General features: G+C 43.3%; 1 protein-coding gene across 2 annotated transcripts in view; it reads right to left on the bottom strand.

The window, feature by feature from the left end:
- The window catches only part of CBL (Cbl proto-oncogene), a 133,885-nt gene that overhangs the window by 15,077 nt on the left and 91,158 nt on the right, over positions 1-27,650 (bottom strand). Inside the window, exons 13-15 of one of the 2 annotated variants that reach the window (XM_073602543.1) lie at positions 24,826-24,900; positions 23,194-23,346; positions 15,346-15,443 (exon numbers count right to left, since the gene is read on the bottom strand). In XM_073602543.1, the coding sequence (XP_073458644.1) occupies positions 15,346-15,443; positions 23,194-23,346; positions 24,826-24,900 (326 nt within the window). The remainder of the gene's footprint in view (positions 1-15,345; positions 15,444-23,193; positions 23,347-24,825; positions 24,901-27,650) is intronic. The other variant, XM_073602544.1, reaches the window with a different exon arrangement.

Raw genomic sequence — 27,650 nt, forward strand, 5'->3', positions numbered from 1 at the left:
AGGAAGTTGCTTGTACTGCTGCTAATTTCTTCCCACCACCATGCCTCACTCACTGTTCTTTGAGGAAGAGATGATCCTTATTTGCAAATTAAGAACATTATTTATATTTTTGAACATGGGGTGGTGTTTGTGTGGTCCCTAACACACATTTATCTATATTAGGGCCAATTTAGACAGGATCCGATTTACCTACCAGCATGTTTTTAGAGTGTAGGAGGAAACCGGAGTACCTGGAGGAAACACACACAGGGAGAACATGCAAACTCCAGGCAGATGGTGTTGCGGGTGAGATTCTAACCAGCGACCCTTTTTGCTGCTAGGTGAAAGTGCTAACCACTACACCACTGTGCTGCCCAACTATATATCTACAGATGTAGGTTCTTGTGTCCACTAGCAGAGAGAAGTTGGGTAGATGCCACACTACCAATTGTGGAGGCATAATAATGGTCTAGCACAGGGCTCTTCAAACTACGGCCCTCCAGTTGTTCAGGAACTACAATTCCCACCATGCCTAGTCATGTCTGAATGTCAGAGTTTTACAATGCCTCATGGGATGCGTAGTTCCGCAACATCTGGAGGGCCGTAGTTTGAAGATTTCTGATCACTCTAGCTCTAGTCTTGAAAAAAGGTGGTTTCCCATGTGCATTGTATAATGCCCAAGAAATATTGTTAGGAAAACACAAGTGGGTCATGGCACATCTACATTCCAAATTTGGCCCTTAAGATGGTCATGCACTATGGAATCTGATTGGCCAATCTCTGTACAACTCAATATTTCTGCAAAATAGGTAATAGGAAGACGCAATTGAACAATTAATTCAAATTATAGAAAATCAAACAGGCTCTTGAACCAAATCAAATTTTTTTAAGATCTAACTGATTGCAGTGTATTACAGATTTATAATGGGGTATGGCGCTCCCTGTGGGATTATATGGGATGGTGTAGTGGGGGGTTTTTGAGATCCCTGAGTGACCTGGTGTGCTAGTGTAAACTAAACCAAATTTCTAAAGCAGTTGATAACCTCGTATCTCCTATTGGTGGTACCCGTTGCCGCCAACGGTTATTACTTATTATTAAAGGACCTCCAGTGGTGTAGTTAGACAAACCATAAAAACACATAAACCACAAAGTATATAAAGCAAAAAACACGTCAACACACCAAATGGGGGTGTATGAACTACCACCTACACCTGTGGTAGGTCAGAATACCACCAGGACTGATAGTGGCTTAACTGAAAGTGTAAAAAAATATATATAAATATATATATCTAAAAATGCACCTCTACCTCATTAGTGCAAAAATATATATATGTACAAATAAATTGTGATATATAAAGAAATAATCTTAATCCATAGGGTGCTCCATCATTAGCATAAACAGATATCATATACCATAAAACATAAAAGTGCACCTTTACCCAATTATACAAATATATATCAGTTAATTAGTGATTAATCATAGTCCATAAAGTGATAAATCTCTTCAAAGCCCGTGTTCAAACTTCCCTTCAAGAAAATCGTGATTAAGATGCTCTCAGGTGGTCTTGGTGACTTTTGTGCTCCCCCTCAAGGGTCCCCACTCACCGAAGCCAGCAACCCCAAAAAGGGGCAAATACGCATGAAGTATCTCAGCTTTGAAGAGATTTATCACTTTATGGACTATGATTAATCACTAATTAACTGATATATATTTGTATAATTGGGTAAAGGTGCACTTTTGTTTTATGGTATATGATATCTGTTTATGCTAATGATGGAGCACCCTATGGATTAAGATTATTTCTTTATATATCACAATTTATTTGTACATATATATATTTTTGCACTAATGAGGTAGAGGTGCATTTTTAGATATATATATATTTATATATATTTTTTTACACTTTCAGTTAAGCCACTATCAGTCCTGGTGGTATTCTGACCTACCACAGGTGTAGGTGGTAGTTCATACACCCCCATTTGGTGTGTTGACGTGTTTTTTGCTTTATATACTTTGTGGTTTATGTGTTTTTATGGTTTGTCTAACTACACCACTGGAGGTCCTTTAATAATAAGTAATAACCGTTGGCGGCAACGGGTACCACCACTAGGAGATACGGGGTTATCAACTGCTTTAGAAATTTGGTTTAGTTTACACTAGCACACCAGGACACTCAGGGATCTCAAAAACCCCCCACTACACCATCCCATATAATCCCACAGGGAGCGCCATACCCCATTATAAATCTGTAGTATTCTGTGGAGGATCCTTAGGGAGGCTCCTTTAGGGGGGCTGCATACCTCAATCTTCTGTCCTAAGCGCAGCCTTCATAAACACTGATTGCAGTGTATGGTCACCTTTAACCACTTGCCGCCAGCCCACTGTCAAATAATGGTGGGACGGTGCAGCTTTTGTTCTGGGTGGAGGTCATATGACGGCGCACCCTAACAGACGCTCCTGCGCACCCGCGGGGGTGCGCAGCGAGCCGATCGTGGTCGCACCATGTTGCTAGGACGCTGATGCGGCTCTTTAATCATGTGATCAGCTGTGTCCAATCACAGCCGGTCACATGTAAACAAGGAAGTGCCGGTAAGCGGCTCTCCTCGCCTCACGCTGACAGAGTGTGTGGCGAGGAGAGCCGATCAGCAGCATTTCCTCGCAGGAGACAGTGAGAGATGTAATCAGGGCACTGATGAACAGTGCCCCGATTACATTAGAGCGACAACAACCCATGCTAACCAGTGCCAGCAATCAATGCCCACCAGTGCCAACAATCAGTGCCCACCACAGCCAGAAATCAGTGTCCATTAGTGAAGCCAGTCAGTACTGGCTTTCAGTGACACCCATCAATGCCCATCAGTAAAGCCCATCAACGCCACCCATCAGTGCTGCTTATCCATGCCGCCTATTAGTGCCCACCAGTGCCGGCTATCAGGGCCCGTCAGTGCCACCTATCAGTGCCCACCAGTGCCACCTATCAGTACTACCTATCATTGCCCAAAAGTGCAGAATATTAGTGCCTCATCAGTGCCACCTAAACAGTGCCCATAGGTGCCGTCTCATCAGTGCCCCCTCAATAGTGCCCATCAGTGCTGCCTCATCAGCGCACATCAGTGAAGGAGAAAAAGTACTTAATTTACAAAATTTACTGACAGAAACTAAGAAAAACGTTTTTTTTTCTTTATAACATTTTCGTTTTTTTTTTTTTTTTTTTAGGAAAAAGAAAAAAAATCCCAGCAGTGATTAAATACCACCAAAAGCAAGCTCTATTGTGTGAAGAAAATGATACAAATTTCACATGGTTACAGTGTTGTATGACCGCGCAATTGTCATTCAAAGTGTGACAGCGCTGAAAGATGAAAAAAGGCCTGGGCAGGAAGGGGGTGAAAGGGCACAGTTGTTAAAGATCAAGATCTGAAAATATTAATTTTTGGGGTTTAGAAACACTTCTCTGTTCTTTGTAATGTATCGAAAGACTTGGGTAAAAATAGAAAAAGAACACATTTCAAAGATATATTAGAAGTAATAGGAATGAGATTAGCATCAAAAGGGTTAATTAACTGAGAACACCTACTAAGACTTTTCCAGCACACCAATTAAGGTATGAACTGGCGCAGAGCATTTGTCTTAGTAAATCACCCCCAAATTCAGTTCCTCTAATCTTTTCTCATAGGTGAGCTCCTTCATGCATTTTATTAGTTCTGCACTTTTTCCAGTTCCCCAAATCCTTTTTGTGAACTGGTGCCCAAAACTGAACTGCATATTCCAGATGAGGTCTTACTAATGCTTTGTACAGGGGCAAAATGGTATTGCCTTTAACCACTTCAATACCGGCACTTAGACACCTTCCTGCCCAGACCAATTTTCAGCTTTCAGTGCGGTCGCAGTTTGAATGACAATTGCGCGGTCATGCTACACTGTACCCAAACTAAATTTTTATCATTTTGTTCCCACAAATAGAGCTTTCTTTTGGTGGTATTTGATCACCTCTGCGGTTTTTATTTTTTGCTAAACAAATAAAAAAAGACCGAAAATTTTAGAAAAAAATAAAGTTTTGCTTTTGTTTCTGTTAAAAAAAATTTGTAAATAAGTTTTCTCTTTCACTGATGGGCACTGATAAGGCGGCACTGACAGGCACTGATGAGGTGGCACCAATGAGCGGGCACTATGCGGCACTGATGGGCACTCATGGGTGGCGCTGGTGGTCACTGATGTGTACTGATAGGCGGCACTGCTGGGCACTGATGGGGTGGCACTGATGGGGTGGCACTGCTGGGCACTGATAGGCGGCACTGATATGAGGCACTAATAGGCATCCCTGGTGGCACTGGCAGTGGTAGGCATTGGAGTGGGCACTGATTGGCAGCTGCCTGGGCACATAGTGGTATGTCCCTGGGGGTCTAGGGGCATACCTGGTGGTCCAGTGTGGATGGCTTCCCTGGTGGTCCTGATTGGATAAACAATCAGCACAGACCCCCCCTGTCAGGAGAGCAGCCGATCGGCTCTCCTCTACTCGCGTCTGTCAGATCGTCTGTCAGATCGGTTTTGCGGGGTGTCAGACTGACACACCGCAACAACGATCGCCGCGATCCGCGCCCCCGGGGGCGCGCAGCGGCTCAATATTCCTGATCACGTCATATGACGTCCGGTCAGAAATATCAAACCACTTTGCCGCCGTCATTTTGTAATAGGGCGGGCGGCAAGTGGTTAAACAAAAATGCCATACAAACCTGCTTTTTGGGTCCCCCACCAGCTCTCCTGGCTTCTCCCCCCACTTGCTATGGGGGCACTCATGCGTGCTCGCTCCCAAGCCCCGCTGTGTGTCCATTAGAAGCACAGAATGTGGCTCAGCCCCGCCCCCCACCCCCTTCTCATTTGCTGTGATTGACAGGAGAGGGTGCCAAAGGCTGCACTGCCAAAATTGCAGTGTACAGTGCAGATAGGCAAATAACTAATGTAGAAGAGACAAAGTCTCTTTTATATTAAAAATCCTGCCTGTTCGCATTTTATCCCCACACTAAAGTTCCACTTTTTTTTTTCAGTTCCTTTCTCTGCAGCCTTAGCTGCACTGGAGATAAAAAGGAAGAGGGGGGCACTTTCAGCACAAAAAAATGTGCTGAAAAACTCGACTTATACTCGAGAGTATATATATATATATATATATATATATATATATATATATATATATATATATATATATATATATATATATATATATATATGAGTCTATAAATTTTTTTTTTCGTTTGACACTGGGATTCATTAAAATCGTGTATATATACACGATCGGACTTTCCAACCAAAACGTGGATTTTTGTTCAAAGGTTGCTGGCTCCAACTTGTCTTGCATACACACGGTGATGTACAAGACGTACGATCAATGACGTTGATTCTGAGCATGCATGAACTTTTGTGCGACGGACTTGTGTACACACGATTGGAAATTCCGACAACAAAGTTTTGTTGGCGGAAAATTTGAGAACCTGCTAGCCAACATTTGTTGGCGGAAAGTCCGCCAACAAATGTTCGATGGAGCATACACATGGTCGGACTTAACACCAACAAGCTCACACCCAACATTTGTTGTTGGAAAATCTGATCGCGTGTACGGGACATTAAGTGAAAGTTGGGCAACAGCAACAAGATAACAATACTCTCACAAAAAAAACAAAAACAAAAAAAAAAAAAAAAAAAAAAACAGAACAGAGGGCTGCCTGAAGCTCAAAAAGCCAACTGAAACTGGCATCAGAATGGGCTTGATCATCCCCACCTGGTAAAATTTCAGAATGTGTAAACAGAAGATTAGGTGGCAGCTTTACAAATTTGGCAAACTACAGTCTGATACCTAAATGCCCAAGAAGCACTCACCAATTTAGTAGAGCGCACCTTAAAAGGGACCTTCATCCCAAAAAGGCAATGTGGGTGTGTACCTGCCTCCAGCCCCCTCCCTCTACCACAATTAGATGTGTTTTTTGTTTGCCTTTTTTGTGCTATAAAGCAGCAAGAATGACGTGCATGTGTGCGCAAGTGTGCTAAAGGGCTCTGCTGGGCTTCAGAGCGCTGTGCCCCACATGTACCCGCTGCCAGGGGTACATGCAAAGAAGTAGCTATATCTGAACATGATCCAAAAATGCTGGATCCCTGCAGAGCCAAGAGAAACCTTGAAAATGGCAGGAACTCAAGCAAAAGGTAAAAATCCAGGGTGATAGTGACAGACACTTCAGGGGTGAAATGCAGGTACGCCAGAACTGTTACTGGATTGTCAGAGGCATCCGGGATACTCTAAACTGTTTCATGTGTTTGAGATTCAACATGTTATCATAACAAGCAAACAAAACAGCTCTGGACACAAGTATAGGTCTTAAATATTCACAAAAGCAGCAGCTTTTAGTAGGAGAGGTTTTGGTGACTGAATGGGACAGGATCACTGTAAGCAAAAGACAAAGACCAACCATGGCGAATCCACGTGTCAGTTACGGCAAGTGCAACAGCGTGAAAGTGCTTCCTCAAAGCTGACTACAGGGAAAGAGCACAAAGCATGTCAGCAATCAGTTCCTCAGCGTTAATAATGGGGGTGGTAGTGACACAGCCCCAAATGATCCACAAAGGCTCAAAGGGGATACGGTCCAGAAATATTTAGACAGAATAAAAGGTGGATAAAGCACCTGGACCAGATGGCATCCACCCACGGATCCTAAAAAGATTTGAGCTCTGTAACTTCAAAGCCATTGTATCTAATTTTTAGGGACCTATTAAAAGAACACTAAAGGTTTGGGTTTTTTATTAGATAGGTGCCCATGTCCATAGATGCCGAATGCAGGACTCGGCCACGTCCCCCGCATCATTGGATTCGATTGACAGCAGCGGGGGCCGACAGCAGCGGGGGGCCAATGCCTGCGCTGCTATCAATCTATCCAATCAAGAGCCGAGAAGCCACTGGACCGAGAAGGTCACTGAAAGGTGTTTTTTCACCTTAATGCATAGGATGCATTAAGGTGAAAAAAAACAAAGGTTTACAACCCCTTTAATGACTGGAATAGTCGGATAGGGTTGACTGGATTGGCGCAGGGCCAATGTGGTGCCTATATTTAAAAAGGGAACAAAGTCTTTACCAAGTAACTATAGACCTGTTAGTTAAACTTCTTTAGTCGGGAAGATACTGGAGAGTTTAATAAAAGACCACATAGACGAGTTCTTGCTGGAAAAAAATATTTTAAGCAACAGCCAGAGCATGGATTCATGAAAGACAGAAGTTGTCAAACAAACCCGATTTCTTTTTATGAGGAGGTAAGTAAAACCTTGGACAGAGGGGTGGCGGTGGACGTAGTATACTTGGATATTGCAAATATTACACACGGCTAATGTGTAAGGTAAAGTCTACAGTCCTGGAAATATCAGTTTGTAAATGGATAGAAAACTGGCTAAAAGACAGAATTCAGAGAGCAGTGGTTAATGATTCTTACTCTGAATGGTCTAAGGTTATCAGTGGTGTACCCCAAGGTTCATTGTTGGGACCCTTACTTTTTAATATCTTTATAAAATGATATTGGGTCTGGGATTAAAAGTAACATTACTGTCTTTGCAGATGACACCAAGTTATGCAGTGGAATAACGTCCTTACAGGATGTCTCCGATTTACAAGCCGACCTCAATGCACCGTCTAAATGGGCGACTATGTGGCAGATGAGGTTTAGGGTCCTTTCACACTGGGCGGTTTGCAGGCGCTATTGCGCTAATAATAGCGCCTGCAAACCGACCCGAAAGTGCCGCTGCTTTCATTCCAGTGTGAAAGCCCCGAGGGCTTTCACACTAGAGCGATGCGCTGGCAGGACGGTAAAAAAAGTCCTGCTAGCAGCATCTTCGGAGCGGTGAAGGAGCGGAGTGTATACCGCTCCTTCACCGCTCCTGCCCATTGAAATCAATGGGACGGCGCGGCTATACCGCCGGCAAAGCGCTTCAGCAGAGGCGCTTTGCGGTGGTTTTTAACCATTTTTCAGCCGCTAGCGGCCGCATACCGACGGTAAAGCGCCGCTTACAATAGCAGCGCTTTACCACCGACGCCCGCCCCAGTGTGAAAGGGCTCTTAATGTTGATAAATGTAAAGTTATGCACTTGGGGGCTAAGAATATGCATGCATCATACATACTAGGGCAGTGGTTCTCAACTCTTGTCCTCAGGACCCAACAGGCCAGATTTGCAAGATAACTGAAATACATCACAGGTGATATAATTTGCTGCTCAGTGATTGCAGTATTCTAGTCTGCATCTCCCCAAGGTAATACTTAAAATCTGGCCTGTTGGTGGGTCCTGAGGACTGGAGTTGAGAACCACTGTACTAGGGGGAGTACAACTGGGGGAATCCGTGGTGGAGAAGGATCTGGGGGTTCTGGTAGATCATAAAACTCAATAATAGCATGCAATGCCAAGCTGCATTTTCCAAGGCGAGCAAAGTACTTTCTTGTATTAAGAGAGCTATGGACTCCAGAGAGAGAGATATCATTTTGCCCCTGTACAAATCATTAGTAAGTCCTAATCTGGAATATGCAGTTCAGTTTTGAGCACCAGTTCCCAAAAAGCATATTGGGGAACTGGAGAAAGTGCAGAGAAGGGCAACCTAACTGATAAGAGGCATGGAGGGGCTCAGCTATGAGGAAAGATTAGAGGAACTGAATTTATTTACTCTTGAGAAGAGGAGAATAAGGGGGATATGATCACCATGTATAAATATATAAGGGGTCCATATAGTGAACTTGGTGCTGAGTTATTCACTTTACGGTCAACACTGAGGACAAGGGGGCACTCTTTACGTCTAGAAGAAAAGAGATATCATCTCCAAATACGGAAAGGTTTCTTCACAGCAAGAGCTGTGAAAATGTGGAAAAGACTCCCTCCAGAGATGGTTCTGGCCAGCTCAGTAGATTGCTTTAAGAAAGGCCTGGATTCTTTCCTAAATGTACATAATATAACTGGGTACTAACATTTATAGGTAAAGTTGATCCAGGGAAAATCTGATTGCCTCTCTGGGATCAGGAAGGAATTTTTTCCCATGCTGTAGAAAACTGGATCCTGCTTTTCTGTGGGTATAGGATTGGGTATATGGCATTGTATGATATTTTTTATTTTATTTTTTATGGTTGAACTAGATGGACTTGTGTCATTTTTCAACCTATGTAACTGTTAACCCCTTCCATGGTGAACCAATGGAAAAAGGGGATTATGATTGGCATTCCAGTGAACCAAGGAGTAGCAGAGCTATAGGCGCTTGCCCCACACACACACACACACAAAGTGAAACTGCTTTGGACTCAAAAATCCCTTTTTTGCTAACCAACTTATACACTGAGGTGTAGAAAGCAACTCAAAGCAGAGACCAGTGCCCGAAGGACATATTCCAGGTAAGCCCATGGACACCCAACTGGGTCCGAATACGGCCTTTGAGGCCATTGCCAAGGATATTGTAACCTAGATAGCTGGAGTAGCTCACGTAGTGTAAGGAAACTAGATAAAAAATAAATTAAAAAAAAAAAAAAAAAAAAAACACACAAGATCTCAATAGAAGAAAGAAAAAAAAATGGCTAGCAAAAGGGTTGACTTTTTGCAGCAAGGCAGAAAAAGAGTCAGTCCTCCTAGACAAGTCAGAATCAGGTCCACCTAGCCAAAAGGCCCAGTGAACCCTGCTCCTCATAGTCAGCCGAAGTTGACCAACGAGTACTAGGTGAGGGTCTCACCCAAAGACAGACCCATCAAGGCAGGGTGGGAAGAATTTGTGCTATGGTCCAATGACTGTAAAGGAACCCATAATCTATGGTCTTGTATCATTGTAGATATGCAACATCGAAACTTTCAGAGATCTCAATACCTCCATGGAAGCCGTACTGGGTCTAAAGATCACAGTGGCAGCATCCCTGGGGATTCCAAGTGATGTGTCCACATTCTCCATGGCATCCCCAAACACAGGTGGTAGAGCAGAATTGTTAGATATTTTAGACACTTGTACATCTAGCTTAGATTCTTTGTCTCAAGAATTTTGAATCTTAAAGATTCATCTTCATTATATTTCCTCTTTGAGTCCTTAAAGCATTCCTCTCCACTATTGTCATGATTCACATCACTACTTCTGGAAATCATATTCTCTTTCAATTTTTCAGAATTTGAAGAATGTGGCCTATGGATTTTTTTTCTTTTCATGGAGTTGAGCTTTAAAAGACAAGTGCAGGAAAAGAAAACAATCATTTAAACATACCTAAAGACTGCAGCATCTATCTGCTGCTGCAGCTGTCCCCTACTTGCTCCACACAGAGAACTGAGTGATCAAAGAGCGCTAATCACTCAGTTCTCGGTCACCGTTCTGTGCTCTGCCCCTTCAGCACTCACTAGAGCACCGGGCAGGAGTGGCTGGCTCAGGCTGCGCCAGCTGACAGCCAGGCGTCTGGGTGGATCCTGACATTATTGCTGTAGCCCGAGTTGGCTGAATCTGGGTCACAGAAATGCAGGACTAAGTGCACTCCTGTGACCCACAGGAGAAGTATGGCCAAAAGAGCTTTGGCCATACTTCTCCTTTAAGCTAAATGTTTCAAATTTAATAAAAGATAGGCTCAATAGAAAAAAATATATTCTTGCCCCTAAACACAGCATTAATAAGTCATTATCGTGCACCTGCAATTCAATTTTGGGTATCATTAGGAAAAGAGAATTTATACTATACTGTACAGTGTAAAGGCAGATTGCAACTCCTGTCTTTCAGTTCTGGGGGATTCTGCCTCCAGTAGTGCATTTAGCTGCACAGAGCATACTTGGTTCAACAGTACACAGTTGAATCCACTGTCCAGAGTCTACACCCTCTCCAGAGACATTCTTCACTGTCACAACACTCATTGCATACTGAGCAGCATCCACATCCACCCTCTTGAAGAAGTCCTGACACAGTCTGGAGGAATAGCACTTAAAGTACAGCCCAGGAGCAGTCTCTTCCCCCACTTCTTCCTTCATCCACCCTGTTCAAGAAGTCCTGACACAGTCTGGAGGAATAGCACATAAAGTACAGCTCAGGAGCAGTCTCTTCCCCCACTTCTTCCTTTTTTCTATGCAGAAAAAAAGCACAATAGAAACCGCAGTACTGGGAAAGTTTCCCATTGCTTTTTAGTAAGTGTGCTGTGGGAGGAGGAGAAAAAGAAAACTAAAAAAAAAAATAAATACATGTTTTTTTTAAACATGCAGTGCAACCTTACCCTATAATTATATTAATTCAAATGTGAAAAAAAAAATGTGAATGATGGTGGAAACCCCCAAGGATAATCAATACACTCCAATCTTATTTAACCACCTGCCATCTGCGCTATGGCCGAATGACGGCCACAGCGCGGACCTGAATTCCCGGGAGGCCGTCATATGACGGCCTCCCCTGTGCATGCGCTCTGCGTGTGCCCTGCAGGGCGTGCGCAGAGCGGGCTGTGATCACCGAGTCACTGAGACTCGGCTGATCACCGATCCAAGTAAGGGGCCGGTCCCGGCCCCTTACCATGTGAACAGCTGTCAGCCAATGACAGCTGATCACATGATGTAAACAAAAGATCGGTAATCTTTTTTTTTTTCTACTCACGCTGATAGCATGAGTAGAAAAAAAAGCCGATCACCGGCTCAGATGAGAGGGACAAAGGTCCCGAAGAGGAAGAGGCACATCTGCCTCATCTGTGCTTCTTAACAGTGCCCACAAGTGCCACCGAACAGTTCCCACAAGTGCCAGCTATCAATGCCCACCAGTAGTGCTAATCAGTGCCACCTAGCAGTGCTGCCTATCAGTGTAACAGATCAAGTGCCCATTATTGCCACCCATCAGCGCCCATCACTGCCACCCATCAGTGCCCATCACTGCGTCTCATCAGCGTACATCAACGAAGGAGAAACATTACCTGTTTGAATTTTTTTATAACAAAACATAAAATTTTTTTTTTTTTTTTTAAATTCAGTCTTTTTACATTTTTTTAACAAAAAATAAAAACCGCAGAGGTGATCAAATACCACCAAGAGAAAGCTCTATTTGTGGGGAAAAAAATGATACAAATTTCATTTGGGTACAGTGTTGTATGACCGCGCAATTGTCATTCAAAGTGTGTCAGTGGTGAAAGCTGAAAATTGGTCTGGATAGGAGGGGGGTTTAAGTACCCAGTAAGCAAGTGGTTAAACATACAGTATATACTGTTCGATCTCCACGAACATATAATAGTGTATGAATAGTGGTGTAAATCCATTCCACAATGTGCTGTGCTAATATCCAACGTATCTAGCTCAAAAGGTGTTAATAAATTGGATATTAGCACAACACATTTTGGAATGGATTTACACCAGTATTCATACACTATTGTATGAGTGTGTAGATTGAACAGTATGTATGTTTAAATAAGATTGGAGTGTATTAACACTTGGATTATCCTTGGGGGTTTCCACCATCATTCACAATTATTGAGGTTAAGCTGCATTTTTTCCAATTTTTATTTTTTTGGGTCTCTAAGGGGAGCACTGATATAAGGGGATTCTGATCGAATGGGTTCCTCTATGGGGGGGGGGGGGGGGGGGCCTGTATTATGGAGGGTGTAATACTGACCCCTAAATTAAGTAGGTGACACTGACCCTGGGGTCCACCTGAATAGCTCAGGTTTTGAATCATGTGTCTGGATTTCAGTCTGCCTAAAACCCAGACACATTACGCAGACCGGACTGTGGCTTCCCAAGTAACCAAGATAAACAGCAATCTGTTGCCACCTAATAAAAAAAAAAAAAAAAACCTCTAGCAGTACACATCAAACTGAGCATGTGCAGCATGCCTACAAGTCTCTGTTCTATCAGCAGATAGATTGGGGTCAGTAAAAAAAAAGGTGAGGATCAGAGAAGACAGGATCAAACAGCCTTTTTACACAATGAGGATTAACTGCTTAGGTTTCACAGTGAGTATAACAAGCATGCTTTACTGCATATACAGACTGATTTTACTGTTGTGGGTTTAGTAACACTTTAATGTAACCCTATCACAAACTTAAAAAAAACTGCAGGTAAAAACACAGAAGAATCAGGTATGTTTAATTTGTACTTGCAGAATTTCTCTTTTCATATAATTATTTTTATATAGGAAACGTTAATTTGCAATGGGCCTTTGAACTTAAAGGGGATGTGAACCCTAATTTTTTTTTTACTTAATGCATCCTATGCATTAAGGTGAAAAAACACCTGGCAGTGACCGGCCCCCTAGCCCCCTGTTTTACTTACCTGAACCCTGGAATTTCCAACAGCGAAGACACATTGTCCCTCTGCCTGGGGTTCTCGGCACTTGATTGGGTAGATTGACAGCAGCGGGAGCCAATGGCTGCGCTGCTTTCAATCAAATCCAATGACGTGGGTGCCAAGGTCGAGTCATACATTCAACGGCAATGGGCACTGAATGCTGGACTCGGGAGTGCGCACGCAAGGTAACCCCCCAGGAGAGCTCTTCTTCTAGGGAGTTTTCTGATGCGTGAAGGAGCCGGGAGAGCTGCTGAGGGGCCCCAGAAGTCTGTGTTCGGGGCCACTCTGTGCAAAACCGACTGCACAGTGGAGGAAAGTATGACATGTTTATTTAAAAGAAAAAATATTTGAAGCTTTACAATCACTTTAAAGTGGAACTTACGCATAATAACTTGATAAAAAAGAATGTTTTCTAGCAAGAAATATCTATTCCACATTATTATGCTACCAAAATTAGTGTACGCTGTAAATTGCCTCCAGCATTGCTTCTGTTTCTTCTTGCTGGAGGCTGCCATTTTGCTGAAACCCAGAGCCCCAGCAGTAAATCAGAGAGGAACTAAACCCATGCATTTTAAAGGTGTCAAAAAACAGTTACAATCCTGGAATGCCAGGATTGCTAACTGTCACATTTGCTTGTGTCCTCAACCAAACTGTCAAACTATCAAATGGCTGGTGTCATAACGGATCACATGTGCAGCACCACGACCGTTACAGATCAAGCAGAAGCAGCATAAGGGGGCGGGGTCAACATCACCCGGTGACCCCGTCCCCTTATGCCGTCACAGTCCCAGCATGCCCAGGGACTGACGGCATAAGGGGGCGGGGTCACCACCTATACAAGTCATAGCGGAGCGCCCAGACAGCATTACAGCCGGAGAGAGCATCGTGCCAACATCGGAAGAAGAGAAGAGGGAAGAATGCGATGCAGAAGTCCGGACAACCACTAGCAAAAGAGCGGCAGAAGATAGCAGAGGAGTCAGCAGAAGAACTGGATACCGGCAGAAGAGGTCGAACACCGGGAGAAGAGGCCGGAGGGACCCCCTAAGTCGGAAGAAGACCCTCGAAGTCGGAAGAAGACCCCCGAAGCTGTCTAATAAATTACTTTAAAAACCTGTGTAGTGTGTTTTTTTTATTGACACTTTTTCCCTAGGTGAATGGGTAGGGGTACGATGTACCCCATACTCATTTCACATAGAGTGGGGGGCCGGGATCTGGGGGCTCCCGGATTCCGATAAGCCCCACGCCCGCAAACCCTTGTCCTCATCAACATAGGGACAAGGTGCTTTGGGGTGGGGGGGGCCTAAGGGCCTGGTATTCCCCGCGACGGGGCTTGCAAGGTGTCAATCTGCCGGAAAGTCCGGTCGTGTGTAGGCAAGTCCGTCCGTTCAGGAAGTCCGTCGGGAAGACCGTCGGACCTAGTTTCCAGAAAGTCCGGTCGTGTGTACGCTGCATTAGAGTTCTCTGGATGGGAAGCTAGTAGGGTAGCTATAGCACAATGCAGCAATGTAACTTATCACACAGGGAAGTAAGGCAGTCCATTGATGATTTCTTTTTTTTTTTCTTTCAACCGGTTGCATTGCATACTAGCACATTATGTGAAACTTTCTAGCAAACGAAGCCCTCCATCGATGCGTTGTCATGCGTGAGGGAGCCGCCGGTCACGGCACAGGGCTCTGAAGGAGCGGCACGGGTGGCTGTTCCTTCAGAGCGCATGTGCCAATGAGGTCATCGGCTGAATATACAGTAAATATCTCCTAAACGGTGCACATTTAGGAGATATTTACAGTACCTATAGGTAAGCCTTATCATAGGCTTACCTATAGGTACAATTAATGTGAGTTTACAACCACTTTAAGAAAGCACGCTCATTAAGCACAGTCATACAAAGTTATGGTTAACCAAGTACTCTGGGAGCTTTCAGGAGTAGATTGGTCTGTTTAACCCAATGTTGTGAATGTATTAGGGTTAAAAAAAAGCATATCCTTTATTACTTATCCCTTATCCATCGAGAATACAACACATGCGGTATATGAATACATCATGTTCAACGTTGCCTACTATTTCATCTAGAAACTTTCCCCTTACTCACCTTCATCACTTCTTGGCTCCATGACGACAGGGGTGGCTTGGCAATGGATGTTGTACATGGTCTCATACGACTCTCTTTCAACCTGCTGTTCGGCTGGTCTAAAAAAGAAAATTAGAAACAGCTAGATTGTTCCTTATGATGCTTGAACCCAAGTTACATTTTATTACATAGCCAATAAGTTTTGTCAAACATCAAACAGTTTTAGCTTCAATTATTAAAATTCTACATCCTCATAAATCCACGTGAACTAATGGAATTGTATAGTACATGCGTGGGTCCAGCCAGGAAGATTTGTGACAAAAGGCAGGGAAATCTACTCAGGATTAGAGATAGGGAAGTACAAGACTGAAAGTGGCAGGGACGGTGCACTAAAATAAAGATGATACTTTCAATTTGAACTCCAGGTATGTTTTTTTATTGCATAGTTACATTAGTCCAGCATGAAACACTGTAAGAATGCATATTCCAAACCTGTGGGACCACTGTGGAAACAGAGAATCACTGTAGTAGTCGTTGCTACTACAGTCATTGCCACGGTCTGTGCTAAGCCGCTTGCCTTCTGCATGGTAAAACCTGGGGGTGGGGTTGGGGGGGGGGTGGGAGGGTTATTTTTAATTGCTTGGCACTGTTGCCATTCACCTTAGACCTTGTATTTTTTCAATGATTGGATGAAGTGGAGATTATGCCATCACCATACAGCCTCCCCACCTTGTCCAGTAATAGAACTAGCCTTGTATGCATTTGTGAAAGGGAACAAGGCATTCTGTGAATGGTGGCCATGCCAAGCAAGCGACACCCTGTGTTCACTATGTAGAAGGGCAGCTGAATGCCATGCAAACAGCGAAATGCACAAATGAGATAAATATATGTTTACCAGCCAAAAGATCTCTATTTCTGTCTAATCATAATAATTACACAGCTCTGCCTTGCTGGGGAGGATACCTAAATGTTCCCTGGTACAGTTTCAGTTTCAATTATAGGTTCCCTCTCCACCCTGTGTCTAGAGAGTGGAAAGAGAAGCAGAACACTTATAACCTAAAATTCTTTGTCACTCTGCTCTCCTCCTATCGGCATACTGTTTGCAATGCAGTACAAATGATTGGCTCCTTACGATGCTTCTCCCTCCCCCTCTCTGAGCTCTGCAGTACAAGCTGTACAGTAGAATGCAAAAGGCATATATCAAGTACATTTCTGATAATTACACAGTTTGTGATTAAATAATAGATATTTTGACATAGTTGTAAATTCCCCATCTTGGAGTACAGTATAGGACACAAGAACTGATTCTCAGAAGATGTGTAATATGCCACTGCCTTCAGGCAATTGAACACTGGCAAAAGCTTTGCTGGAAACCACCCCCCAATGTACCCATATAACCATGCCCAGTCCGTGAAACTCCAGTTTTTTTTTTTTTTAACAAGCAGTAAGGAGAGGAAGAGGGAAGTATCCTGTACTGGACTCCAAGATATGGAATTTACAGGTACCTCAAAACTCCAATTATCTTAAGCACTTACAGGCCAGAAGATTTGGCTGCTTAATGACCAGGCCATTTTTTGCAAGACGGCGCTGCGTCACTTTAACTGACAATTGCGCAGCCGTGCAATGCTATACGCAAACAAAAATTGACGTCCTTTTTTTCCCCCACAAATAGAAATTTCTTTTGGTGGTATTTGATCACCTCTGCAGATTTTATTTTTTGCGCTATAAACAAAAAAAAAGAGTGACAATTTGAAAAAAAAAAACAACACTATATTTTTTACTTTTTGCTATAATAAATATCGCCAAAATGTTTTTAAAAAACAAATTTCTTCCTCAGATTCGGCCAATATATATTCTTCTACTTATTTTTGGTAAAATAATAAACAAAAAAAAAAAAAAATAATAAAAAAATCGCAATAAGCTTATATTGATTGGTTTGCACAAAAGTTATAGCGTCTACAAACTATGGGAAAGGTTTATGGCATTTTTATTATTTTTTTTACTAGTAATGGCGGTGATCTGCGATTTTTAGCGGTACTGCGACATTGCGGCAGACAGATCAGACACTTGACACATTTTTGGGACCACTGACAATTATACAGCAATCAGTGCTATAAAAATGCACTGATTACTGTGTAAATGTCACTGACAAGGAAGGGGTTAACACTAGGGGGCGATCAAGGGGTTAAATGTGTTCCCTAGTTAGTGTTTCTAACTTTATGGGGTTGTGACTGGGAGGAGACATATCGTTGTTGCTACTTAGTAGGAACAAATTATATGTCTCCTCTCCCCTGACAGAACAGGGATTTGTGTGTTTACACAAAAAAATACTTGTTCCTGCACTTGTGCACGCTAACGTGGGTGGCTGGCAGCGATCGCTCCTGCCGGCCACGTGCATCGGGTTTCTCCGCTGTGCTGTGGGCGCGTGCCTATCGCCCTTAAAAAGGTACAGACGTACTCATACAGTGATTCACGGGAACGAACCACTTCCCCGCCGTATATCGGCGTGAACCAGTCGGCAAGTGGTTAATCATATAGTAGAAGACACAGAAGTTGACGTTCCCAAACAATAAATCAAGGGGTGGGCAACAAAACAGCAGCAACAGGTCCACAGGAAAGAACAAGAAGGGTCAACAAATCTAAACAGACAAATGACAGCAGATGCACCTTGCAGCTGAAGCAGAGATCAGCCAAGGCTCAAACAGCCATCTGTGTTTTCCGTCCTAAAAAGTTGAACAGAAGACTTCAGCTTTTTGCAAAAGGGAGTGTGAAAGCAAAGGTTACCCAGTCTAGCTCTTTTGCCAAATTGCCCTTCATTTACAGAATAAAATGACACATGAGAAAGCAGGCTTCCAGCAAACTGTCACAGCTTCACAGGCACAAGCTCTACATGCTCTTTAAGAGAGGGATCAACCACATGGGTGCTTAGATACCTTTCAAGGATTTTGACCAGTCAGACTTGGTTTAACAAAGTAAGGTCACAGCTACAAATTGGATGCAGGGCAGGACCTCCCAGCGAGAATAGAGCTCTAGAAAGGTTCTGTCCAGCTCAGTAGATTGCTTTAAAAAAAAAAGTGATTGTAAGGGTTCTTTTTTTTTTTTTTTTTTTTAAATAACTAACATATCATACTTACCTCCACTGTGCAGCTCGTTTTGCAGAGTGGCCCCGAACCTGGTCTTCTGGGGTCCCCTGACTGCTCTCGCGGCTCCTCCCCACATCAGATAATGCCCTAGGAGAAGCGCTCTCCCGAGGGGGTTACCTTGCGGGCGTGCTCTCAAGTCTGGAATTCGGTGTCCGTAGACGCCAAATGTATGACTCGGCCCGGCCCCCCCGCATCATTGGATTTAATTGACAGCAGCGGGAGCCAATGGCTGCACTGCTATCAATCTATCCAATCAAGAGCCGAGAACCCCCTGCAGAGAGACAGCGCGTCCCTGCCGGGTCAAGTTTCAGGGCTCAGGTAAGTAAAACAGGGGTGCTGGGGGGCCGGTCACTGCCAGGCGTTTTTTCACCTTAATGCATAGGATGCATTAAGGTAAAAAAACAAGAAGGCTTACAACCCCTTTAATTCTTTCCTAAATGTACATAATATAACTGGATACTAACATTTATAGGTAAAGTTGATCCAGGGAATATCTGATTGCCTCTCAGGGGATTAGGAAGACATTTTTTCCCCTGCTGGAGCAAATTGGATCATGCAGTGTTTGTTTTTGTTTTGCCTTCCTCTGGATCAACTGTAGGTACAGGGTTGTGTATATAGGATATTCATTTTTATTTTATCCCCCCCCCCCCCCTTTTATTGGTTGATCTAGATGGACTGGTGTCTTTTTTCGACCAGACTAACTATGTAACTACTGTATGCAACTATGTAAAGGGCTTTCAAATGGTCATCAGTTTGGTCCTTAACCACTTGCCGACCGCCTACCGCACTTTTACTGCGGCAGGTTGGCTCCATTGCATGAAACGGCGTACCTGTACGTCATTTTGTGCAATAGACACTGGTGGCGCGATCACAGGGGATGCCAATCAGCGGATCTGGCACCCGCAATCGTTCCCCAGAGAGGGAAACATGGGAGATCACCATTCTGACAAAGACAAAGAGAGATCTTGTGTTCCTGCTAAGTAGGGACACCAATCTCTGTCTTCATCTAGTCAGTCAGAGCAACCCCCCCCAGTTAGCAAGCACCAGCTAGGAACACAGTTAACCCTTTGTTTGACCTTCATGTTAACCTCCTCCCTGCCAGTAACAGTACACACTTTTAGCACTGATCACTGTAATAATATCCCTGGTTCCCAAAAAAGTGTCAAGTGTTCGATCTATCCAGTGCAATGTCGCAGTCCCACTAAAAATCGCTAAATTTTACTAGTAAAAAAAAAAAAATCCCAGTGTTTGTAGATTGCAATAACTTTTACGCAAACTAATATATGCTTATTGGGATTTTTTTACCAAAAATATGTAGCAAAAGACATATTGGCCTACGTTGATGAAGAACTTTGAATTTTTACATTTTTTTATTGGATGCGTTTTATAGCAGAAACTAAAAAATGTTTTTTTTTTTTTTCAAAATTGTCACTCTTTCTGTTTATAGCGCAAAAAATAAAAGCCGCAGAGGTGATCACATACCACTAAAAGAAAGCTCTATTTGTGGGGAAAAAAGGACATCAATTTTTATTTGGGTACAGCGTCGCACGACTGTGCAATTGTCAGTTAAAGTAACGCAGTGCTGCATCGCAAAAAATGGCCTGGTCATTAAGGAGGTAAAACCTTCCGGGGCTGAAGTGGTTAAAGAAGAGACACCTTCTCTTTCAGAACAGTAAGTGCCTTGTTACGGGGGGATAGGAAATTTTTTCACTTCACTGGAGCGAATTAAATCATGCTTTTTTTTTTGTTGCCTTCCTCTGGATCAACTGTAGGTCGTTCTTTATTAGTCTATTTTTCTATTGGTTGAACTAGATGGACTTGTGTTTCTTTTAAAAACTACCTAAATTTGATACTGCTGGATCCACATTGGAAATAGATTTCTGCACAGTAGCAAATAACTATGTTATATGGCTAATAGTCTTGTATGAAAAGGATACAAACCTCAGACAAAGCGGGAGAAGGTTTAGCCACATGACAGAACCAAATGGCATTTAGAGGACAGAACAGACTAAGAGTAGAGGATGCCATGATTCCAGAGTGCAAACATCAGCCCTCTCAGTAGGTTCACTGCAAAAAGTCCCAGAACTGTGAATAGGGGGCGTGGTCTTGGCATGGACGTGTGAGGACGTGTTCTTGCGGAGCTCCCGATCCGTGGCTCTTCAGCAGCCTTACATCTGCAGGGACCGGCGGCCGCAGCGAGGCTCGGGGCGCGAGATGGACCGCTTCCTGATCCCCATACAGCCTGTCTCTTCTACCTCGGACACATCCAAGATGGTGGCAGGCGCCACAAGAGAGCAGTGCTCCGGCTGGTGGCTACAGATACAGGCAGACAGATGGCCGGCTCAGAGTGTGACAAGCTGCCGTTCTCTCCACCCAGCGACCTTTCTCCCTGCCTCTTTTTCCCTGTTGTCGCTTCCAAGCCCAGGGGCAGAGGACCTCGGCTCCCTGCAGGATGCCTCGGCCTTGTCAGCAGTGTTCACAAGGGACAGGCCTCCCAAGCCACGGCGTGCTACTGAGGACCCCAATCGGATGATTTCAGCCACAACCTCCATGGCAGCGAGTAACTCCTGTACCATGACACCCCTGCAAGGGTCTCTCCCTGGGCTACTCTCTGAACAAACTGACATTTTTGCAAAATCTACCCACCAGAGAGGGTTTTGAATCCCTGGCCTTGCATGTAGACACAGCCCTTAGAGGGGAACTGACAGGGCTTAAACAAGAAATGACAGACGTTACTGCACATGTTTCCACATTAGAAGTCAATGCAACTGACATTTCCCACTCAGTCTCCAGTATACAGACAGCACAAACAGAAGTTGCTGACAAAGTTACTCACTTAATGCTTCTTTTAGATGACTTGGAAAATTGTAATCGCAGATGCAATATCAGAATCAAAAGACTTCCTGAGGCCACCCTGCAGGCAGATCTTAAAGCCACGGTCTCTGCCATTTTTAACACGCTTTTGGAGCACCCCCCTGACACCTGCATTGCCATTGACAGGGTTCACAGGACTCTGGGTCCCAGAAAGGATTCCGAGGATAGACCTAGAGATGTCCTTTGCTGCATACACAGCTACTCTATAAAGGAAGATATCCTACAACGGGCATGGAGCAGAGACCCTATAGAGTTTGACGGGGCCCAGATCTTCCTGTTGCCGGATGTGTCACAAAGGACCCTGCAGATGCACTGCTGCATGAAACCCCTATTGGAGAAATTTGGCAAACTTGGCACCACGTACAAATGGGGTCACCCGTTTCACTCTATCGCAAGAATAATTTCTTTTATCCTTTGCGATACCCTTCAGAGCTTTCAGCTTAATTCAGTGCTCTTGAGATGACACCGGTACCTCTCCCCATTTGTTTGGCGTTTACGGTTCTGGCAGCTGCTATTTCCCAGATCCCTGTGGTTAGCAGATCACAGAGATCTTGCTGGAATCGCCACTTTCAGCGATGACAAAACCCAGACGGACGACAACCGCACCAGAGAGCTGCAACTGAACAGACAAAGCTCCAGCAGCCATGTGGAGTCTTATTTTAGGGTGAAAAAAGGACAAAAAAATGTAATCTAACAAAAAAAGGTGCAAATAAGTTGCCAGTGTTCAATCCTACAGTAGGCAGCAGTAAAATCTGAAGGTTACAGACTTTGTGTATCCCTCAATCGATGAGAGAGAAATATACTCTTAAAGAAGTATTAAACCTAAACGTAAATATTTATTTTATTGCAGTTTACCAATTCTTGGATGTGATGGCTGCATTAGTTTTCTTTTTAAGGCTTACTTCTTTTTTCATCTGGTGATCTGGCCAGTGAGTCTGTTTTTCAAAAGAACAAGCTCTCTTGCAGATGTATTAGTTACAGGGATGGGACAAACCATTTAGCATCAACAGAGGTGCTTACAATGATCACTTTTATTAATGTAAACCTTTATCTCAAAAAAGAAAATTATTCACCTGTTCTTGTAACTGCTTATAAAGTGTTAGCTGGAGTTTGGTTTTAAAGTGATACTAAAGGTTCTTTTTTTTTTTTTTTTTTTTTTTTAAATAGCAAACATGTCATACTTATCTCCACTGTGTAGCTTGTTTTGCACAGAGTGGCCCCAAACCTGCTCTTCTGGGGTCCCTCGGCAGCTCTCTCAGCTCCTCCCCGCATCAGATAACCCTCCAGGAGTAGCGCTCCCCCGGTGGGGCTACCTTGCGGGCAGCAGTGGGAGCCAATGGCTGCGCTGCTATCAATCTATCCAATCAACAGCCGAGAACCCCCTAGCAGAGAGACGGCACGTTTGAGGGTTTAGGTAAGTAAAAAGGGGGGGTCTGAGGGCCGGTCACTGGCAGGTGAAAAAACAGGAACCTTTACAACCCCTTTAATTTGTTATTATATTTAAATCTGCAAGTACATCTGACACTCTACAGCCCCCCCCCCCCCCAGACTGGCAATGCGCCCCTGTGCTCCTTCATTCAGTGTGGGTGGCATTCTAATACAGGTGGTGTGTTACTGACCAGGTAAAAATAGAGGGGGGGGGGGGGAGCCAGAAAAAGAGACTAATGCAGCCACCACATCAAATAACTGGTATGCTGCAATATATTCGTTTTTGTTTTGGGTTCAATATCCTTTTAACAGTCCCTTTGCCACACTCCGCAAGTGTGAATGCTTGAGGACTGCAGTAATTTACTGCATATCTGGATTTCACACGCATACAGGTTTTAACAATAAAGTTCAAATATTCACTAACCGTAATCCAGGAGGTAGGGATTCAACAGGCCTCTTTGCTTCAGTTTTAGGTACCACAGGAGGATTAACTGGTCGAGAGGAGGGGCACATATACTCGCAATCATCAATACTATTAGAGTGATCTTCCAATGAAGCCTTTGGCACTGGGAATGGCCTTTGGTGGAAAAAGCAAATAAGAGTTACATAAAGCAGTCAAGCGTTAAAACGTATTTGATATATGAAACCATGAAAAGGTGACATAAAAAGACTCTGAGGAATTGTATTGGTTTTCTGCAGTAATTTGCCATAAACTGATCTGATCCTCAAAGTGACACCAATAGACAAACACAATGTGATTAAGCTGATAGCACCCAAACCATTCTAATTTCTCATGTCTTTATTGAACACACCCATTAAACATTCACAGCGCTGCAGGTAGTAAGTGAACCCTTGGAGTTACTATCTGGTTGAACTTCCTTTGGCAGCAAAGACTTCAAGCAAGCACTTTTGGTAACTCTGGATCAGACCTGCACAACATTCAGGAGGGATTTTTGACCATTTCTCTTTACAAAACTGCTTCAGCTCACACATTTGTAAGCTGTCTGGTGTGAACATCTCTTTTGAGGTCATTTCACATCATCTCTATGGAGTTAAGGTCTGGGCTATGACTGGGCCACTCCAGAAGGCACATTTTCTTTTTCTGAAGCCAGTCTAATGTTGGATTTGCTTTGATGCTGTTCCTTCAGAGTGCATGCGCTGGTGACATCGCCTAAACGGTTCAAATTTAAGAGATATACTGTAACTATAGGTAATATTATAGGCTTACCTATAGGTAAAAATCATACAAGGGAGTTTACACCCACTTAATGTAGAAACAACGCAGCTCCCGATTTCTGAGCAGAGATATCACTCTCATCGGATGAAAAAATATTGCTGCTGGGATGCGGCTATCAAAACTGTCACTGCTGATACACAAGACTAACTTTGCCAGCAGCATCTGACCACAAGTAGCCTTGGTCAATGCTTTCTGGATTGGCAGCACAGCCTCTCTTGCTGCAACCCTTCTGTAGTGTATTGGATAAGAAGCACGTGAGACACAAATGGAGGATTTGGCTCAGTGCAGAAACTGCTACAGTTCAGACCGGCTGCGCAGAATCATGAATATATACACACATACACGATTGTTTATTTCTGGATAGAGGCACGCCCGCCAACCCGACTGTGCTGTCACTGGCTCCACCAGGTGCTGATCAGTAGGTCCCAGCCGGGACCCGCCAATCAGCGGATCGGACGACAGGAGAGATATTTGTGTTGATAAACAACACAGATCTCTCTACTAACAGTGGTCAAGTGGTTAAAAATAAGTTTTTTGTTTACTTATAAGGCTTGTGCATCCCATAGTAACTAGGTTTGGTACTGGTTTACAATGTCATGCAGGAGCTTCCAGTTTGCACTTAAGCAGCTTAGGGAAAGGGACTTCCATGAAATGTAATGCCACCATACTAAATAATGAAAATGGAAAACTGTCATATTTACTGCAAATTCTTATACATAAAACGAGCATCAATAGACAGAGGCGCCGGGTTTTTTTTTTCCCCAAGTGAACATAAAGCGTATCTAAGCACAAATAAAAATATAATATACTGCAGCTTACCAGTTTTTAGATGTGGTGGCTGCATTAGTTTCCTTTTCCTCTCTTATTTTCTGGTGATCCTGACAATTATACTTCCTGTCATAAGATGACAAATGTCATGAATTGTACTGTATTTTTGGCAGAGAAACGTTGTCACCCTAGGCTGTTCTCTTGCGTTGGACTACAAACACCCTTCCTCTCCTCAACTCCATTACAAAGAGTGATTACAAAAACAATTAAAGCAGGATTTCACTGTCTCCACATAATTTTTATTTTTGGCAAACTGACAATGTATAGCATTGTAAGATAGCTGGGAAAGCTGGTAACATTGTTTAAATTATCAGTGCACTGTGGCACAGTTACAAAGACAAGATTCCTGGAAGGAGCAACATGTATTTTTCTGTGCCTGAAAGAAGAAAACTAATGCACCCACATTTAAGGTCTGGTAAAATGTAATATAATATGATTTTTTACTCACTGTAAAATCATTATCTTGGTAGTCCATTGAGGGACACAGGAAGCCCAGGAAAATCCCTCCTACTACCAGCATGCAAAGGTTTTGTAGCAACCAGTACAGAGAGCATGATCAAACACAGAAGGATGAGACCAAAGGACAGAGGTGTGGGTTCCTCAATGTACTCCAAGAAAATAATTTTTTCCGAGTACAAAAATCTTGCTTCTTTATCCTTAAAAGCAGTTCAAATGAGGGGGGAGGAGGTTGTCACGCAAAAAAAAAAAAAAAAAGTCTGGTTCAATTAGTTCCCTTAAAAACCATATGCCCGAAGATGGCATCAGAGGAGACCAAAATGTCCACCTGGTAGAATTTCGAGAACTGTAACATATATAAACAAGAAGACCAGCAGCCCTGAAAATCTGGGATACCATTGCTTCATGCCAAAATTCCCAAGAAGCATTCCCAGATTTAGTAGAGTTCCCCTTGACAAAAAGGGGTGGAACCTGATCCTTGAGACCATAAGTTTGGATGATGATCTGTCTAAGCCACCAATTTAGCAGAGACTGGCCAAATTTCAATCAGTAAGCAGATGGTTCGGCTCAACAGCAGGAGCGGCTGTCAGAATACAATATCTCAGCTGGGATTCCTCCATCCACCACAATTATATGGAAGGACAAGGTGCTAGTTTTTGTTCATGCTGCTGGATGAATTAAAAAAACAAAAAAAAAAAAAAAACAACACATATCAACTCAACTATTCCTGAAAGAAGCAGTGGCTGAGAGATTGACACATGCAGCCCAAACACATGCAGACAAAGAATGGAAAACTAGAGTTACCTGGTGACTCCATTTTCATTAATCTTCCAGGACAGCACATGAGAGAGTAGTTCCACCCACCTAAAACTGGAAACACATGATCCACAATCCAATAAAAAGAGCACAGTCACCCAGTGTCCTCAGTAGTAAGGAAGAACCAAAGGCATCTAATGGAATAACATAATAACCCAATACAACACAGAATATAGGACGGGGGTCCATGCTGACCTGGAAGATTAATGGAAATGGAGTTACAAGATAACTAATTCTAGTTTTCCCATTTCATCTTCTAGGACAGCACTACTACTGCTTCCAGGAACTAGATTACAATGCTATGACCAGGTGGTGACTTTGCAGAGCTTTTGAGGCAAAACTACTAATTCTCTGTCCATGCTGAGATCAAAGACCTGAGAAATTACCCAAATCCACTGGGCAGTTCGACTTATAGAATTATGAACAGAGTGCCCTGAAAAGGTGAACGTGATCCACCTGCCTACAGTGTACCCGAGCAACTGACTTGGGTCCTGTGAATAGTACGAAAAGGCTATTTTGCTTTTTCCCATCATTTGGATTGCTTAAGATAAAATACTTTGGCTTTGTTTCCTCTCTTAGGAAGGGTTTGAAAATGGGGGAGGAATCACCAATACTATGCCCGAAGCCTAGTCATTCAGAACCTCAGATCTATTATTATAACTAGTAGAGTCTGGGATAAACATATAGTGGGATTTCGTGAAGGCCAAATATCCTCAAAATACTTGTCCTTGTCCAACAGTGTATAAAAGGAAGACATGCTGAAATGCTGAATAGCCACCATAGGGATTCCTGGATCACTACAGGCAGTAATGGGGAAGGTAGGAAAAACTTACATCACAAAAACTAGGTACGTGCCTAAGCCCTGGCCACCATCTTTTACGCTAGGAAAAGTAGTTTTGAGGCTTTCCCATTTTCTTCCATGCAGTCAGGTTAGCATTAGACGGCAACTATGAAACCTACTTAGTCATTTACAGCTCTGCTATACCATGCATAGTAAATACCTTCAAACTGAATATGAGCAATACGCAAGGACATTCTGATACAATGATAACTAACACCCTACATAATAACCTTCATACAAGAGATACCAAAGGACATCTAGACCAGCGTTTCTCAACTCTAGCCCTTAAAGCGCCCTAACAGGTCATGTTTTCAGGCTTCCCATTATTTTGCACAGGTGATTTCATCAGTTTCACTGCCTTAGTAATAACCACAGCTGTTTCATCTAGGGGAAATCCTGACCTGTTCGGGCGCCTTGAGGACTGGAGTTGAGAAACACTGATCTAGACAATAGGCCCTTATATTTTCTAGGAGAGTTCTGTCCCAATGCCATACATACCCAAAATGCATATGCCCGTACCTATGACCTTTCTCCCCTCTGAATGCTGGTAAGGCAGCTATGTCAGTGTTTGGAAAGAAACTGGGTAACTAATGAACCTATTTTACAAAATGACAGGAGCCCTGCCCAATGTTTGAAGTCTGACTACTCCAGCACCATATGGCACATTGTGATACAGGTGCATGAAAAGTTATGCAGAGCATTA

The sequence above is a fragment of the Aquarana catesbeiana genome, linkage group LG10 (assembly GCF_042186555.1).
Source record: "Aquarana catesbeiana isolate 2022-GZ linkage group LG10, ASM4218655v1, whole genome shotgun sequence".
NCBI classification, from domain to species: Eukaryota; Metazoa; Chordata; class Amphibia; order Anura; family Ranidae; genus Aquarana; species Aquarana catesbeiana.